This window comes from Chenopodium quinoa, unplaced genomic scaffold, assembly GCF_001683475.1.
Source record: "Chenopodium quinoa cultivar QQ74 unplaced genomic scaffold, ASM168347v1, whole genome shotgun sequence".
Lineage (NCBI taxonomy): Eukaryota > Viridiplantae > Streptophyta > Magnoliopsida > Caryophyllales > Amaranthaceae > Chenopodium > Chenopodium quinoa.
The window spans coordinates 963,122-980,853 of record NW_018744187.1 but is presented as its reverse complement, the minus strand read 5'-3'; the positions used below and the strand labels follow the sequence as shown (position 1 = coordinate 980,853).

Sequence of the window (17,732 nt, the reverse complement as noted above, 5' to 3'; positions counted from 1 at the left end):
TATATATTATTTCGAATTCACTTTTTAATACATAAATTACTTATTTTATTTAATTAACTTTTTTTTTGAAATATATTTAATTAACTTTACGAACTAGGATAGAGAAAGTGTGGTGGTAAAGGTGGGATGATTTTTAAAGAAAGTATATTATATCGTGGTATAGATGATGTGAAGGACCGACAAAGTAAAGAGAGAGAGGATTGCTATAAATTTTTATAACTGAAAATTTCAACGGAATGAAACATCATGTTTTTATCAACCATCGTTCTTCCTTTCTTCTTCAAAACCCATACCAGCTCCATTTTCTTAGGCTTCCCCGAAAAATGGGTCCAAATCACAATTCACCAAACGATATTAACACAATAATAACACAACTCATCCAAATTATCAAAGAGATTTCTTCATTTCCTGAATGCAAAAACACTTCCAAGAGATTATACTCAAATTTGGTGCGTAGAGTTAAGCTATTGAGCCCACTTTTTGAGGAGTTAGTTGATAGAGAAGATGATGAAATTGAGTTGCTTCCTGTTGACCAAGTCAAATCCTTTGAATCACTTTTAATCGTGCTGAAATCTGCCAAAGATTTGCTCAAATGGGTTCAGGAATCCAGTAAACTTTATCAGGTATCTTTAAATTTCTGTGTCATTTTGTTTGGTTTTTGTTAATTTTTTATTTAATGATGTGGGGTTATGGTTTTCTATTGAGGGTTTCGTTTTGATTTGGATTTCAATGCAATTCAATTAGAAATAGTGCATTTTTAAGGTGGTTTAAGAAGTACAGATTTGCTTGATTATTGATGATATCTTCATTTAATCAATTATGTTTGCATATTTTGATCCATGTTAGTAAAGTAATTCTGAATTCTATGGAAAATTTGTTGCGCTTGATTTTGTATGTGAATAAAGGAGAAATGTGGATTATGAAAGTAACACAAAGCAAATCTCGATCTAAGAATGAAGCACAATTATATTGTACTAAGCTAGGATGAACTGAATATGTTGGGAATGAGCTCACCGAAAGGAATCGACCCGCTTATAGAGGTTGAAATCTAAGGAGTAGTTCAGTACCAGCTGATTCAGGAAAGGAGAATGTGGGTACAATATTTGGGGTATAAAACCGGAGAATTTCGCCTGAAAGAGTGCTTGGTTGGATTAGGTGTTTAGGTGAAGTATTGTATTTCGGCTTGATTGGTCAAGCTGCCTATCAATTGATCCAGGCTAAGCAGCTGGAACGATAGTGTTCTTTTACTCCTTGTTTGTAAAAAGCTTGCACTTTGAGTAACACTTGCTTCTTCATACCCGAACAAATCATACTAAATACCTCAAGCCTCCTTCCTCACCTTTCCTGTTCTGGATACAATTTCCTTACTTGGTTAACTGCTGCCTTCTTGTACTATATGCTTCCCCCCTACCTTGAGGTAGGAGGAACTGAGATTAATGCTAAATAGTAATCTCAGCAGTGTTCAATAGTCACTTGTGAGCTAAAATCTCGCATCAGCTTCTCGATTTATGTGCAGTTGGCACTGGGATCTTGAACAAAGTTATTATAAGGGGTATGCTTGATATACAAGATTGATTAAGAGTAATCCTCCTGCAAAGGGAAAAGTATACCTTTTTCCTACTAGTAACCTTGTTAACTACTCTTGCTCAAACGCAGAATAATTTTGCATTGGCGCTAAGGCATAGTCCTTTGAAACAGCTAAAATGATATTGGGGATGAAGAATGGAGGAAGAGAGAAGTTTGAGGTAACATTAATATACTTGATTCTATCAATATGTAAAAACTATCAGAAAAATAGAGCCAGGATCCCAATATGGTACCTTGGTTTGATGTCAAGTTGTCAACTCATTTCTGTACAATCTTTTATATCCATGCATACTAATACACTATTGCCTAATTCGTTGATCTTTTCCTTGTCGATTGATAGCACTTAGCACTTTCCGAAGCCAAATTCCTTTGTTCTATACCCTTATGGCCATAACTTTGTTGTGTCATATCTTGTTCATTGGGGCCCAATCGTAGTTGGAGTTAGTGTGTAAGATAAGTAGCTTTGTTGCTATGGTTTTGGAGAGTTTATTGATCTTGGTTGTTAGTTGAGACGAACGCTACAAGAGGGGGGGGGGGGTTGAATTGTATGTGAGTTCCTAGTGAATACTTTTGCGGAATGTAAAACAGAATGTACAGGAATTTGCAATGCACACAATATTTTACGAGAAAACCTTCCAAGGCCTAACTGAAGGTAAAGCTCGACCCCTCTAAGGGATTTCCAAATCAAACCAATTCACTATAATAGGGCAAACTCACAAGTTACAAACCTATTGTAATTAGACATTTATTCACAAGTTCCAAACTGAACTTGCTACACAGTAGGACCCTATCTTACCCAGCCTAAGTCTGTGGCTTAGATTCACTCGTACTCCTTGAGCACTACTCACATAGCTTCAATCTAGAAGCCAACAATACTGTATGTAAAGATGAATACACACATGCACCCAAGCACCCTAAAACCCAACCAATTACAAAATATTGACTCTAATATATGAAAGGCAAGCTACGCAAGAAAACCCGAAACTAATATGACAAAGTTATGAACTTGGCAAACTTAAGCACGCTTCGATTTCTTCACACAGAAACTCACAGAAACTCACAGAAAATAATGAATTCGGATTTCTACAATTTATACAAGACTTGCTTGTATAAAAAGTAGAGTTTTCAAAAGATAAACATGTTAATTTTATTAAATAACACGGTTTTAAGTAAAACTATTTAGAAGAAAATCTTTTTAGAAAACTTATTAAAGATAAATTATAAAAAAGAATAATATCTTTTTGATAATCAGTTTTCAAGAAATAAATCTTTTTAGAAAATCTTTTCTTAAAAACTTATCTTTTAAAACTTTCCAATTTAAGAAGCTTGCCAAGCTTTTGTCACGATTCTAATAAGTCTCATGCGTAAACCTACTTAACATAATTACAACAATTCTAAAAGATAGGAACTTAATAAAACTTAATTGCTGCGCCAATACTCTGTTTATATAGGATACTTGAGTTTCACTTAGTCTAGGACTAAGTTCCTGCTGTCACTTGCTCTCCAGTTCTTAATTGGCATTTTGCAACGCAGATTAAGTCAACTCTTTACCTTGCTGTCTTCCCGTTAGAGAACTCAGATAGTTCATGTTAGGGAACTCTTTTTCTATCTTCCTCAACTTTCCTTGAGTTCTCTTATGAGTCTTCATAGCTAGGCTACTCTTGCACTTCTGAAGTTAACTTCACATGTTCTAGTCACAACACTTAGAGAACTCTTATTAGTTAGAAGTTTGCTTTGTGTTCATCATCATCAAAACCTTTAAGATTTAACAATTTCCCCCTTTTTGATGATGACAAACTTTAGCAAACTTCTAAGGAAAGTTAAATCTTATAGAAGGTCGTATTTTTTGCATTTTTGATTTATTGACATAAAACTAAACAAACATAAAACTTCAAAGCAAATTAACAGAACAAAAACTTTTAAGCTAAATTAACACAACATCATCGGAGAAACTTCTAATACTCCCTCTAACAAGCTTACTTGCAACATTTTGACTGGACACGCTTGCCGATACACATGTTTGACCGTCTATACCTTTTATTATATTTATAAAAGCTATAAAATGTTTATATTAAGAAACTATACATTAAAATAGATCCAATAACATCTTACATGATTACATTGGCTTTCATATAATAACTAAACAAGATGGTCAAAGTGAGATGTGTGAATAGTGCAAAAAGTCAATACGTTGCGAGTAATTTGGGACGGAGGAAGTACTTTATCCCTCTCTCCAGTTTACTTGCAACATTTTAACTGGACACGCTTGCCGATACACATGTTAGACCGTCCATACCTTTTATTATAAAAGCTATAAAATGTTTATATTAAGAAACTATACATTAAAATAGAGCCAATAACATCTTACATAATTACATTGTCTTTCACATAATAACTAAAAAAGATGGTCAAAGTGAGATGTGTGAATAGTGCAAAAAGTCAAAACGTTGCGAGTAATTTGGGACGGAGGGAGTACTTTATCAACTGGACCAGTCACCCATTCAGCCTTCAAGTTTGCTTCTTCTTTTCCCCCTTTTGGCATTATCAAAAAGTCTTGCATTTCAACTTTATTAAGCATCTAGCCACAGCCCCACAAGCAATTCATAGAGTATGGGAAACTGAAGGCAGCGCTACTAAACCCCCTTTAGTTAGTTCCACTTTCCTGCACATGTTTTCATAATATACAAAATACACATGTATAGGCAAAGTTCCAAATATTCATAAAAACCAAAAAGATAATCCTGCTTATCCGATTACAAAGCCAAAATTTTTATCAAATTTAAAAACATAAAACTGAATAAGTTCATGACTAAGACAACAAAGAAAAGGATTAAGGCTAGGCTAGGCTAAAGATAGGCTAGGTTAATGATAGGCTAGAGAGATATAAACTAATCAACTCTTAAGAAACTCTAGTATCTTCTTGTTGTCTTCCTTTTGATGCTCAATACTGGCTTCTAGTTTTCCAAGTTCTTCTGGAACTCCACCTTCTGTTCCCTAAGACTCTTTTCCAGTCTTCTCTCCAGATTTTCTTGTAAATAGATTTACTTAAAATCGTAGTGGTGGTTTCCGGCACCGGACAACCAGGAACACTGCTCTGATACAAAGTGTAATGGACTGAAATTACGCGATATAATAACAGTACAACGAAGGAGAAAACTCATAAATTTGATTGAACAAATTAATGGTTTCTTACAAACGATAGTAGTAGGTTTAGCCTACAAAGCTCCAATTCCACTTTCTACCTTCCCTCTTTTTATACTAAAGCTAGGGACTATAAAACCTAATAATATAATATCCCCAAAGTCTATTACACTTACCATTGAACATGGGTGGACGTTGGGTAGAATACCCTTCTTCAAGTTTCTCTTTGTAATTCATCTCTCCTCAGGAACTTACTCAGCAAAGTTATCTGCTTACACGTGAGTAAGGCGTGAGAACCTTCACGAACACTACAAGAGGCGGGACTTCCAAATCTTCTAGAGACCAATTGGAAGTAAAACCTCGATCTTTCTAAGGGATTTCCAAATCAAACTAATTCACTATAATAGACCAAACTCACAAGTTACAAACCTATTATAATCAGACCTTTACTCACAAGTTCTAGACTAAACTTGCTACACAGTAGGACCCTATCCTACCCAACCTAAGTCCCTGAATTAGATTCACTCGTACTCCCGGAGCACTACTCACACGGCTTCAATCTAGAAGCCAACAATACTGTATGCAAAGATGAATACACACACGCACCCAAGCACCTAAGAACCCAACCAATTACAAAATATTGACTCTAACATATGAAAGGCAAGCTACGCAATAAAACCCGAAACTAATATGACAAAGTTATGAACTTGGCAAACTTACACAATTAAGCACGCTTCGATTTCTCCACGCATAAAATCACAGAAAATAATGAATTCGGATTTCTACAATTTATACAAGACTTGCTTGTATAGAAAGTAGGATTTTCAAAAGATAAACATGTTAATTTTCCAAAATCCTAAAACACAATTTTAAGTAAATCTATTTAGACGAAAATCTTTTTAAAAAAACTTTGATAAGATAAATTATCAAAAAGAATAATATCTTTTTATAATCAGCTTTCAAAAAATAAATCTTTTTAGAAAATCTTTTCCTAAAAACTTATCTTTTAAAACTTTCCAATTTAAGAAGGTTGCCAAGCTTTTGTCACGTTTTTAATAAGTCTCATGCGTAAACCTACTTAACATAATTATAACAATTCTAAAAGATAAGAATTTAATAAAACTTAATTGCTGCACCAATACTCTGTTTATGTAGGATACTTGGGCTTCACGCACTCCAGGACAAAGTTCCTGCTGTCACTTGCTCTTCAGTTCTGAATTGGAACATCGCAGGCCAAGTTCTTCCAGAACTTGCTGTCTTCAACGCAGACCAAGTCAACTCTTTAACTTGCTGTCTTCAAATTCCTGTTAGAGAACTCAGATAGTTCCTGTGAAGGAACTCTTCTTCTATCTTCCTCAACTTTCCTTGAGTTCTCTTATGAGTCTTCATAGCTAGGCTACTCTTCCACTTCCGAAGTCAACTTCACATGTTCTAGTCACAACACTTAGAGAACTCTTATAAGTTAGAAGTTTGCTTTGTTTAAGTTCATCATCATCAAAACCTTTAAGCTTCAACACCGGTGAATGTCAATGTTCCTTCATGCTCCTCAGATCAATAAGGATAATTTGTAAAGAAATTTAGTGAAGTTGCTTTAATAGAAATAAATGTGTCACGCATTTTTGAAGCAGACTAAAATGGATAGTAAGATAGTTGTTGCAGAACTCAAAAGGTTCCCAAGTGAAGTAAAACGGGCCCAAATATAGTGCAGGGCTGATGAAAAACGTCACTGTTGTAATAAGATGATTAGGAGCATGTGTAGTTGTTTCTAGCTCATGTTGTGCACATGTCAACTATTTCATTTAATATTTCAAGCTCACTGTATATTGTAACATGCTCTATGCAAGTTCTTTCATCATTGTATGGAGCAGTATGACTTTTAATGTAGATGGAGCATAACATATCAACTTGTTACTTGTGACAGGCTGTGCAAAGAGACAAAATTTCAACTGAATTTCTTCATATAACAGGAAAAATTGAAGAAGCTCTGAGTAAGATTTCTTATAATAGACTTGGTTTGTCAGAAGAAGTTCAAGAACAGGTAATACTATTAATCTGAAATTCTGAATGCACTTGTGATATGATTAAATTTTACGAAAATTTCACCATATGCCACTGAGTTAAAGCTTAATTCACTATATACCATAGAAAACTTTCTAATACACCATATACCATTCAGTTTAACTAAAATGTCACAACATGCCGTTAATGACTAACGGACGTTAACACCGTTAGTCATTAAGGCTAATAAGGCCACGTGGCAACATATAATTGGTTCCCTTTTAAATTACTTAATTTTAAAATAATTATATAATTAATTAACAAAAAATTATACAAAAAAAAAATCTAGCCACCCTTAGCCACCGCCGCCCACAGCCTAGCCCCGACCCTATCTCCGGTTGGCCGCCTGGTCCACTTCCTGGCCGGCGGCGACCATCCCCCCCTCTCGCCGGTGAAAATCTCGACCTTGCCACCCTTAGCTACCACCTTGTCCCTTAGCCAGCCACCCTTAGCCACCACCTTGTCCCGACGACCCCTGCCGTCAAGTAATCTGACCAAAATCTCGCCGCCGACGCGAAAACCCACCAGAACCCCTGTACCGACATGGAATCCGGCCAGAACCCTCGTCGGCGCTCTCCCCCTTCCCTTGAACCACCGTTCCAGAACACTAAAAACCCCATATCTCCCTCGAAAAACCCTCCCCTAACCACCGGCCACACCCAAACACCTTTCCCTCGCGTCGGCGAACCTAATTCCCCTCCCTCACGTCATCGCCGCCCAGTTTACTTGAAAACAACCACCCTAAAACCCCATAATCAAAACCCTAGATTTTGGTTTAAGGGTTTCGAAGTGGTGATTCAGGGGAGCAGGAAGATGGAGATGACAGAGGGAGGGGCGGATTAGGTTTGCCGACTTTTGCAAGGGGGCTTGGACGACTGACGGGTTGGGAAGGAGGCTTTTCGAGGAAGGGATGAGGTTTTAGATTGAGAAGATGATGGTTTACGGGAAGAGGAAGACGCCGACAACGGGAGGTTCAGGGTTAGAGTGCGCCGCCGCGGGGTTTAGGGAGGAAGTGCCGGTGTAGGGTGGCTGGGGGTTGGGGGCATTGTGGGCGGCTAGGTTGCGGTGTGGTGGTTGGCTGAGGGTTTTTTAAATTTTAGAATAATTATTTAATTAAATAAACAATATTAATAATCACCTATTACAAGCTGCCACGTGGCATAATTAACGTTAATCACTAACTGAGTTAACAGAAGTTAGTTTCATAAAACTGAAGGTTATATGGTGAATAAGAAAATTTTGGGTGGTATATGGTGAATTAACGTTAAACTCAATGGTATATGGTGAAAAATCCGTAAAATTTTATGCATTCTCAATATACAGAGCATCACACACATACAAAAATAAGATGCTTACAAGTGGCAGTCTTTGATTTCTTGTTCATTAGATTGGACTTGTTCATGCTCAATTTCTACGAGCAAAAGCTAGAACAGAATCCTCTGATCTGCAAATAGAGATGGACATAACAGAAGTGCAGGACGAAGCAGAGCCTGATGCAGCAGTTCTCCAGAGATTATCGCAAAACTTGCACCTTTTGACGATGGATGATCTGAGGAAAGAATCACGTGCCTTTCATGAAATGGTCATCACAAGCAGTAGTGATCTTGGTGATTCATTTGAGATGATGTCATCCCTATTTAAGAAGCTTGATGACTATCTACTAACTGTGAGCCCAGAAGTTGACATGTGTGATGTTGATAAAAACATGATAAAGCATAGATCTCCTATTATACCGGATGACTTCCGCTGCCCTATCTCACTTGAGCTAATGAAAGATCCTGTTATTGTATCTACAGGCCAGGTTAGGCGTTTTGTTTCAGTATATTACCAACATTCTCTTCTGAGTTTGCGTTTTTGTTAATTGATTTAGAAAACTCGTCAATGGGTCCATGTGCAGATTTTAATTATTGTAGACGATGTAATCTCCTTAATGTTTCTTGTGAACAAGCAGCATCTTGATACTACAATCCAGGGCCAAAAAACTCTGATATCTGTTAATGATCTTTTCGAATCTTTTGTGCAGACGTATGAGAGATCGTGCATTCAAAAATGGCTTGATGCTGGTCACAAGACATGTCCCAAGACACAACAGACTCTGTTGCATACAGCATTGACACCAAATTATGTTTTGAAGAGCCTGATTACTTTGTGGTGCGAGAATAATGGCGTGGAGTTACCAAGGACACAAGGAGCTTGTAGAAATAGGAGAACTAGAAACTCTGCTTCCAACTGTGACAAAGCAGCTATTGCTGCCTTGCTAAAGAAGTTAGCCCATGGAAACATAGAAGAGAAACGGGCTACTGCTGGGGAGCTCCGGCTGCTAGGCAAGAGAAACGCAGATAACAGGGTATGTATAGCAGAGGCAGGAGCCATACCACTACTAGTGGAACTGCTATCTTCTCCTGATTCTCGAACTCAGGAACATGCTGTGACAGCACTTCTTAATCTTTCCATTAATGACATGAACAAAGGCATTATTGTAAATGCTGGGGCAATACAAGATATAGTAGAAGTCCTGAAGAACAGTAGCATGGAAGCAAGAGAAAATGCTGCTGCTACATTATTCAGCTTATCAGTTGTGGATGAGAACAAGGTAGCAATAGGAGCAGCAGGGGCAATACCAGCTCTAATCGATTTACTCATTCAGGGTACCCCTAGGGGAAAGAAAGATGCTGCAACTGCAATTTTTAACCTTTCAATTTACCAAGGCAACAAGGTGCGGGCTGTGAGGGCAGGGATTGTAGACCCTCTAATAAAATTTCTGAAGGAAGTTGATGGTGGTATGGTTGATGAGTCTTTAGCAATACTAGCAATACTTGCAAACCATCCAGAGGGGAAATCCACAATTGGGCATACTGAGCCAATTCCTCTCTTAGTTGAGTTAATAAGAACTGGATCTCCCCGTAACAGAGAGAATGCTGCTGCAATACTTTGGTCACTTTGCATGGGTGATTTATACCATTTGCAACTAGCAAAGGAGCTGCAGGCTGAACAAGTATTAAAAGAACTTTCAGAGAATGGCACTGATAGGGCCAAGAGAAAGGCTTCAAGTCTTTTAGAGTTCCTGCAACGAGCCGAAGATGTTGCTGAGTAGAACAGTAAGCACTGAGTAGAACAGTGAGCCGAAGATGTAGTATCTCAGTCTTAACTCTTTCCTGGACTGTCTCTCCGTGTCCAGTCATCAACAGCAATGTTTTGTACTCATTTGTAAATAGTTTTTGCTAAATTAAATTTGTGCATTATACTTGTATTGATATATTGTGTAATCATATAAGTAAATGTAAAATTTCATCAAAAACGATATATGTATATCACATCACTAAGTGTTACTTTTATCTGTTATTCACCTATATTTTTCTGTACTATGCAAATTTAATCTCTAGCCGACCCCACTTATGGGATTAAGGCTTTGATTGATCGATTGATCTGCAAATTTAATCTCTCACCCCTCTATCCTTTCATCCCCAATTGATCCCATCTGCCACTCAAATTTTTGTTCACTTGAATGTAAAGGAGAGTCTATCACTGGAGTCCTAACAAATGCTACAATCATTGCCAAGGGATTAATAGGGGTTCGTCTTTTTTATTGACAAATCTTTATGGATTAAGTTTAGATATGCAATTACAACTCTTGTGCAACCTTAAAAAAGAAAAAAACTGTTGTGCAACCTACTTAAAAATTCATTCAATTTTTGAATTTAATATCATTTCAGCCCAAAAAATGGGCTCATGAAAGAGAACAAGCTTGACTCATCGTGGGTCAACAAGACTCCATACAGTCACCTGAATTAACACTCCTAATCACCACTACAAACGTTGCACTATGGACAAGCTATTGACTAAGAAGTGAATCTCCCAAGTTTACACAACATTTGCGATTTGCACATCCGATCTTATATTGCACCATTTAAGAGAATAATAAGATGGAGTATGTCAAAAGTGCCAATGTGAAGAAAAAAAAAAGGTGTCGTAACAATAGTTGATATCACATGTGAACAAAGGTAGGTAGGGAATTTGGTGTGTGAACACAATCAAAAAGTGAAAAGGCATGCTATATTTTGCAAATGTATCTCAGTCTTATTTTCTTAAAGCCTTACCATTCAGCATTGCGAAAAGAAGAGTCAAACTGCAAAATTATGAAGAGCATTCTGATGAAACCATCATTAATACGGAGAAATATGCATTACAGGACATATTGATTATCATAACACAAGGAACTAGCCGAGAGAGGGGTTTATTCAACAGATATCCAGAAGTCCACAGTATTATTGACAAATAATTACCATGAATATCAGATGATAAAAGAAATTAACAAGGTTATGCATTACATTAAGTCATCCCACTCTTGTGACTGGCTGTACATCAACTTAAAATCCAATTTGCTAATGACAATACAATCACCTTAAACATACCATATAAATATATTGGAAATTTATACAACGGTGGCATTCTTGAAATTTTGCCATTTGTTAGAATGTTCTTCCCTGGTCCAACTATGATGATGATGATTCAGGCCGAGGAAGTCGCTTAGCAATTTCCTACAGCAGAACCGCATATGTCAATTCAAGTCACACATTAAACTAGTAAAGATGTAGATGTATTTGATCTGTAATTGCTATTAGTTTTCTAGATGCGACAAAAATAAAAATTAATATGTTAACTTATTTTTCCTAATTTAAGCTTCTTGAACTTGTTTAAATCTAGTAGCATTAGAAATTATTGTTCCAAAGTAAACAGCCTTAACTAGCTATCAGATTCAGATTTAAGAATTAATATGTTAATGTTTAATAGCCTTAAATCTAAGTTTTGATATGTTAATGGTCTTCAACAATGACTTAAAGTTTTCATCTTTAAACATTAGTATATGTTATATAAAAAGGGTAAATTTATGAACGCATTTTAATAATTAAATAACAAGTAATTTTTTTGACAGTTCAACTGATTTTCAGGCAACTTTGACAGAAAATCAACACTTGGGAGTCCACAACATACTACGAGAAAAAGGCAGCTTAAAGATTTATGTTGCAATATGTACCTCAAAGAGTTGATTTATGTTATCAGCTGTCTTTGCCGAGGTCTCAATATAGAACATCCCATTCTTCTCAGCGTATTCAATTCCCTCCTTCATATACCAATATGGAATACCAATCAAAAAAAGAGGAAAAAAAACACAAGCTTAATGTAAGGATACTTGTATGCAACACATACAAAACCTATCACAGTAACTCACCTCAGCAGGAATTTCTCTACGATCTAGAAGATCAGCTTTGTTTCCAACCAAAGCCATGACTATATCAGGACTCCCATGTTTTTGCAATTCCTGCAGAATCATTCATGTAAATGCAAATATCAATTTTAGATGATGATTCAACAAGGCCATCAATGTTTTGCATCCAGAATGGCAGAAACTATTGTCAATAACATATAAGTCATAACAAGATCACACAAGACCTTGATGTCTAAGAACAGGATAATAATAGAAGCAAACTTTGCTCCATGTTCTATACTCTCCCCAATCAGCATTGAAAATGATAGATTCAGGAATGCCGGTGTATTCTGACAACACCACTCCATTCAATTCATTCTGATAACACCAATCCATTCAACTTAAGTTGTTAGATACACACCTACATACATCATGATCTCCCAAGGTCCTGCAAACTATCCATGGCATCCATGGATGAATAATCATTTCTTAGAGCAGCCTTAATAAATGATAGGCATGTGAAGATAACATATACAAAAATCTCTCACAAAGAAAGCAAAATATTCACCCACACTTGGCTCCCTCAGGCTAAGTAATAGTAATCAACAAAACTGAAAAGGGCAGGCAAGCGAGACTCAAGTTAAGCATGCCATAGCAGGTAAAACCTATGCTCTTATAGTTAAAAACTCAATATGAGAAATTATTCTAAAACTTATGCAAAAGGAGTTCCATAGAACACAACCCAAATAAGTACAAGTGTATGCAATCAGTTGGTGAGATACTTAAATGAGGCCTCAACAGCCTCAACATACTCCTAATTCCAATCTAGAACATCTAAAGTTAAGCTCAAACAACTCCATGAGGGTGTGTGCCAATAGCAAGTCATCAACATTAAGTATAGTTATTTTCTCTCGAGGTTGATAATTAGCTTGATGAGTTGTAAGGAGCAACTGAGCAACCACGTTCTCCAAACCTGATTTGTATAGTGAGCTCATGGTTGACATATCTATGCAAGTATGCAGGAATGATTTTAGGCACTTAATGGTCTTAATTGCATGATATGGAAACAAACATATGTAAAAATATATCTTATAACTATCTAGATGCCATGTTTTTAGGTTTATTGACTTTTACCAATATATGTCTCTCTCTCATGAATGTTTCATTTATGCAAAACATTCCCCGATTGTTCTATATACTGATCAACAAATTTGTAGTCTTAATCCAAGTTTTAGGATATAAAATCCTTTGACTTCTGAGTCCCAAACCTGGCCCATTGTGAAAAGAACATTGGTTTGCTTAAAAAAAAAAAAAAAAAAAAATCTAACTCCGGGCATATGCAGTCAACAGAAAAAGATTTGAGTAAAGTAAAATTTTAAACTTCAGAGCTAATATCCCGTATAAAATCAATTAAAATAGCTAGAAGATGGAAATGTTGAAAACCAATTGATTTTAACCAGAACAATTTGATATGGGAGAGCATCTAAAACGTCTCATCAAGCAAAGAAAACTAACTTTTGTCTTATGATAAAATATAAACAAGAATGGGGTCAGCTACTCAAATATCTCCGGTACTTGCTAATATGATCCTCTCCCCTTCCACTCCCTTGTATCAAACGTTATATTGTCTGGCAAACCCAACTTCATGTCCTTTTGTAACTCCTTCCTTCCAAGTCATCTTTGATCATTCCCTACCTCTTCAAAAATCCCCTTGATCCCAACCCTCTACTTTCCAATCTGGTGCATCTTCTTATCCGCTTGACATGCCTAAACCAACGCTTCACCACATTTTATCCTCAATGTCTACAATGCTAACTTTCCACTTCATATCTTCATTTTCTAGTTATATTCTTCAAAGTGTTCCCACACATCAATCTCAACATACGCATCTTCGCTACTCCCATCTTCCTAATATGATCCTTCATGTATGCTTGACCCATATAACAATGCTAGTCTCATAGCCACGCGATAAAACTTTCCCTTAAACTTCATACGTATGCAAAGAACACACAATTCTCCATTTGAGCCAACCAGGCTTAATCATGTGGGTACATCTTGGTTAATGATTCCATTCTTTTGCAAATTCGTATACAAGTATTCAATCACTCATAGACTTTCTTTACCATCAAATGTCACTAAATCCCCAACTGACTCTCGTTGTGATAAAACTACATTTCATGTAAAAAAATCTTGTTCCAACTTATTCTAAATCCCCTAAATTCTAACTTATATTAAAAATATATATATATTTTGGCTAAATTTGCAATAATGGATTGGTTGATAAAGGGTGAGAGAAATACTAGTTCGTTCGAAAAAATGAGTTCTACACATATATTATGTCTTAACAACTTAAATATGATTGTGTATTAATTTAATATGTGGCAAGGATTGATCAACTTGTTAGCTAGCTAGGTTTTGGCAAGCTTCATTCAAACAAGATTCAAGTATGTACTATGTAACAAAATGAATCAAGTAGCAACATGGAGCCAGCAAGTAGTTTGACAAGGATGCAAAAAGGCTCAAAGGCGCACCAAGGCTTTTTAGAGTTCTTTGCGCCTAAGGTGCGCCTCGCACCTCATTGAAGTGAGGCGCATATAATAAACAATACAAAAAAATTCTAATAAAAAAAAACCTTGTGCGCCTTAGGAATGCATCTCAATTTGCCTTAAGCTGCGCTTCATCGAAATCACCTCGCCTATACCACAAAAGGCGCATGACCCTTAGCACCTTACGCCTCAGTGCCTAGCGCACGCCTTAGGCGCACCTTTTCAAACATTGATTCACTTATTGAATCAGCACACGTTATTTTATATTACCATCGCATTTTCATAACAATGTTCATTTGCTCACATAGTTTTGTTTATTTTTATAATCTTAATAGTATAAAGGTAAGTGAGCATGGGTAGTAGATAGATTAAATAGTGCATAATTTTTGTTCTTATTAAAATTGCCAAAAATGTTTAAGCCTATACAAAGCATATTAGCTGCAACTTCCAAATGATATATTTCGTGTTTTCAAATACTGAGATTGTTTATATTGCAAAAAATTTATACAAGTTTGCTTTCTTTGAATTGGGATTGAAAGAGATAAAAGATCACCTCATACTCCCTCTGTCCCCAATTGTTTGCCCCAAACTATAAATCTACTTTATTAAGGCTTTGGGCAAAAATTGGTGCACATGGGTTGACACAAATAACAATGAGGAGAGAGATAGAGTGAGTGGAAGTCGGAAAACATGCCAAAAGTAGTATGGGGCAAACTTTTAGGGACACCTTAAAAAGGAAAGTGGAGCAAACAATTAGGGACAAAGGGAGTAATAGACTGCTTTTATTATTGGGAAACACAAATTAGGTCAGCCGATCAATAGAATGAGAACATTGAAACTCAATAGAGCCCTTACAAAATCACATAAGTTAAAAAGAATATGTTTTTATTTATTTTTTCGCAATTTATAAAAGATGAATCAGTGTATACGCAGCAGCCTAGCAGGTGCGGATGCACCATGCACCTCATGGAGACGGGCTAAAGCAATTAAATGAACCTCAAATGACCAAGGCAATACCTCTGAGGATAAGTTTATACTTAAGAGCATAGCTTTGCTGAGTTTCCTATTATGGCCTCTTATATATTTTGATGAACTACGAAACAAATCATTCATCTTCGCAGTCTTAGATCCTTATGGTCTCAATTGACTACTGAGGCCCAATACTAAAGAACTAGACTAAGCATTTGCATGTGCTTTTTGAGGCCTGAGTTGAAAAATAACAAGCATCTAAAGCTACATATTAGGAAAAACTCAAAATATGCCAAGATGTGATAGAGCTAAATTACTCCAAAGGCCATAAAGAAGGTAGGGCATACTTTCCCCCACCTTTGATTTCTTGCTAAATTTTCCGTAAAACTTTTGCATCAAAAACTACAATGTCATCTTGACTATTATACTAATTCTTATAGCATTCTGATGTCATCTTTCTATCTCAATGAGCAACAGATGCACAACTTTATTGTCTATCCCAATGCAGTAATTGAAGACACTATAAAACTTTGTGTTTGAATTGCCCCACATTTGTTCCAAGTTCCAATAGCCCTTCTATTGTGGCTATACACTAAGTCAACCTAAGGAAATGTTTCCAAACATACTACATAACAGCCAATTTGGATACCAATATACCATTTAATGAATCCATTGTTTCTCAAGAAAACATAATTATAAAAATAGAATTAAGGGCAAAAAATGACTTCTTTCCTCTAACAAGTTACAATAAGTGAAACTAAACATGTGCATTGATAGAATAGAAGTAACTTACAAAATAACAAGTTATAATAAATGAAACTAAACATGTTCATTGATTGAGTAGAAGTAACTTAAGAAAAAAAAGAGTAAGTCAAGACATTGTACCTTTACCCAATATTGAGCTTTAGTAAATGACTCAGGACTTGTTAGATCATATACAACAACTGCAACTGCAGCTCCTCGATAATAAAGTGGAGCAAGCGCAGCATACCTATCATCAAAAAAAAAATAATAAAAAAAAAAAAAAATTCATATAATAGTACAAGATTAAATAACATATAACATTCTGCGAAATTCAGCATACCTTTCTTGCCCAGCAGTATCCCAGATTTCAAATTTAACAGTAGTTGAGTCCTGCAATGCTATTGTTTGCGAGAGAAAAGATGCTCCAACAGTCACCTTAACATCAAACAAAGATTTAGAACACAATTCAGCACAATCTCTTTCAAATCAAGATAAAGTAATTTAAACAGAAATCAATTCGTTCAACCTTAGATGTAGGATCAAACTGACCACGTACGAAACGAAGAACAATACAGCTTTTTCCAACACCAGAATCCCCGAGAAGCACGAGCTTAAAACCACCATTAGCATCAGAAAATACCTCAATTACACCAAATTCAGCTAAAATTAACAATACCCAAAACAAAAAATTGCTACTTAATCAAAGAAAAATCAAAATTCAATGGCACCAAATTCACATCAGCAAGAAAAACTACCTTAACTTTCAAATTTTTGGCATCGGGAAGACCCTCAGTGCCAGGATTAAGACCATTTGGACCTCTAATAGTTCTATCTGCCATGACATTAACCAAATTAAGGGTTTTGATATGAATAAATTAGATCAAGAATTAATCAGAGTGTGAAGAAAAGTAGAGTATAAGAAGATGATATACCAGGTGCAGAGGATGCGCAACCCATTAGGGCGTTGAAGGTCTCTTCAGAAATGGGAAACTGGGGATTGAGATGGCGGACTATGAATGCAATGGGAAATATTCTACGCCCAACTCTAGTTTTTCTATAATTTTGGTTGACAACAAATTATAACATATACCAAGGTCCAATTTGGCAAAATAGTGGCAGCGGGTAGCTTCTAATGGTGGAGCAGTGGGTATTGTTAAGTTAGCAATTAGCGAGTAGCAGTCAATTAGTAGTCGGTAACGGGTGATAGTATGAGTGTTTGGCAAAAATAGTCGTTGCAATATTAAAATATATTAAAATTCATATAAATATTGTTTAAAAAGTAATAAAAATTTGTCAAACGCTACCTGCTACTTCTAAACGCTACTATTTTTAACATTTGAGAAAAGCTACTTAAACGCTACCTCTATCGCTAACCGCTACCGGAATCGCTACTTTGCCAAACATTTTTTTTTTCTAGTAGTGTTTTGACTGGTCAAAACACTAGCCGGTACCTCTAACGCTACCACCAAACAGGGCACGCT

The 17,732-nt window shown here is 36.1% G+C and overlaps 2 protein-coding genes across 3 annotated transcripts; one reads left to right on the top strand and one right to left on the bottom strand.

The window, feature by feature from the left end:
- The first annotated feature begins 218 nt into the window (after nucleotides 1-218).
- On the top strand, nucleotides 219-10,149 carry LOC110694019 (U-box domain-containing protein 14-like). Its single transcript, XM_021871179.1, has 4 exons — nucleotides 219-623; nucleotides 6,650-6,766; nucleotides 8,174-8,587; nucleotides 8,810-10,149. The coding sequence occupies exons 1-4, from the start codon at nucleotides 237-239 to the stop codon at nucleotides 9,878-9,880; spliced, it is 1,989 nt and encodes a 662-aa protein (XP_021726871.1). The 5' UTR covers nucleotides 219-236; the 3' UTR covers nucleotides 9,881-10,149.
- An 836-nt stretch (nucleotides 10,150-10,985) lies between these two features.
- Nucleotides 10,986-17,331, bottom strand: LOC110694018 (ras-related protein RABF1-like). 2 transcript variants are annotated; one of them, XM_021871176.1, is made up of 8 exons: nucleotides 17,184-17,331; nucleotides 17,007-17,083; nucleotides 16,778-16,891; nucleotides 16,592-16,686; nucleotides 16,393-16,498; nucleotides 12,017-12,106; nucleotides 11,822-11,908; nucleotides 10,986-11,324 (listed from the first exon to the last, which is right to left on the bottom strand). In XM_021871176.1, the coding sequence occupies exons 1-8, from the start codon at nucleotides 17,206-17,208 to the stop codon at nucleotides 11,280-11,282; spliced, it is 639 nt and encodes a 212-aa protein (XP_021726868.1). In that variant the 5' UTR covers nucleotides 17,209-17,331; the 3' UTR covers nucleotides 10,986-11,279. The 2 variants fall into 2 exon arrangements, with proteins under 2 accessions (XP_021726868.1, XP_021726870.1); XM_021871178.1 differs by having other exon boundaries at nucleotides 16,778-16,861; nucleotides 17,184-17,329.
- Nucleotides 17,332-17,732: the final 401 nt, after the last annotated feature.

What these genes read in the sequence shown, in the direction of transcription:
- LOC110694019 (XM_021871179.1), top strand. Translation starts at nt 237, where the DNA reads ATGAAACATCATGTTTTTATCAACCATCGTTCTTCCTTTCTTCTTCAA. An exon ending in CAGAAGAAGTTCAAGAACAG is followed by an intron (nt 6,767 to 8,173) that starts GTAATACTATTA and finishes CTTGTTCATTAG; the next exon opens with ATTGGACTTGTTCATGCTCA. An exon ending in TTATTGTATCTACAGGCCAG is followed by an intron (nt 8,588 to 8,809) that starts GTTAGGCGTTTT and finishes TCTTTTGTGCAG; the next exon opens with ACGTATGAGAGATCGTGCAT.
- LOC110694018 (XM_021871176.1), bottom strand. Translation starts at nt 17,208, where the DNA reads ATGGGTTGCGCATCCTCTGCACCTG. An exon ending in AGTTTGATCCTACATCTAAG is followed by an intron (nt 16,687 to 16,777) that starts GTTGAACGAATT and finishes TTTGATGTTAAG; the next exon opens with GTGACTGTTGGAGCATCTTT. An exon ending in GATACTGCTGGGCAAGAAAG is followed by an intron (nt 16,499 to 16,591) that starts GTATGCTGAATT and finishes TTTTGATGATAG; the next exon opens with GTATGCTGCGCTTGCTCCAC.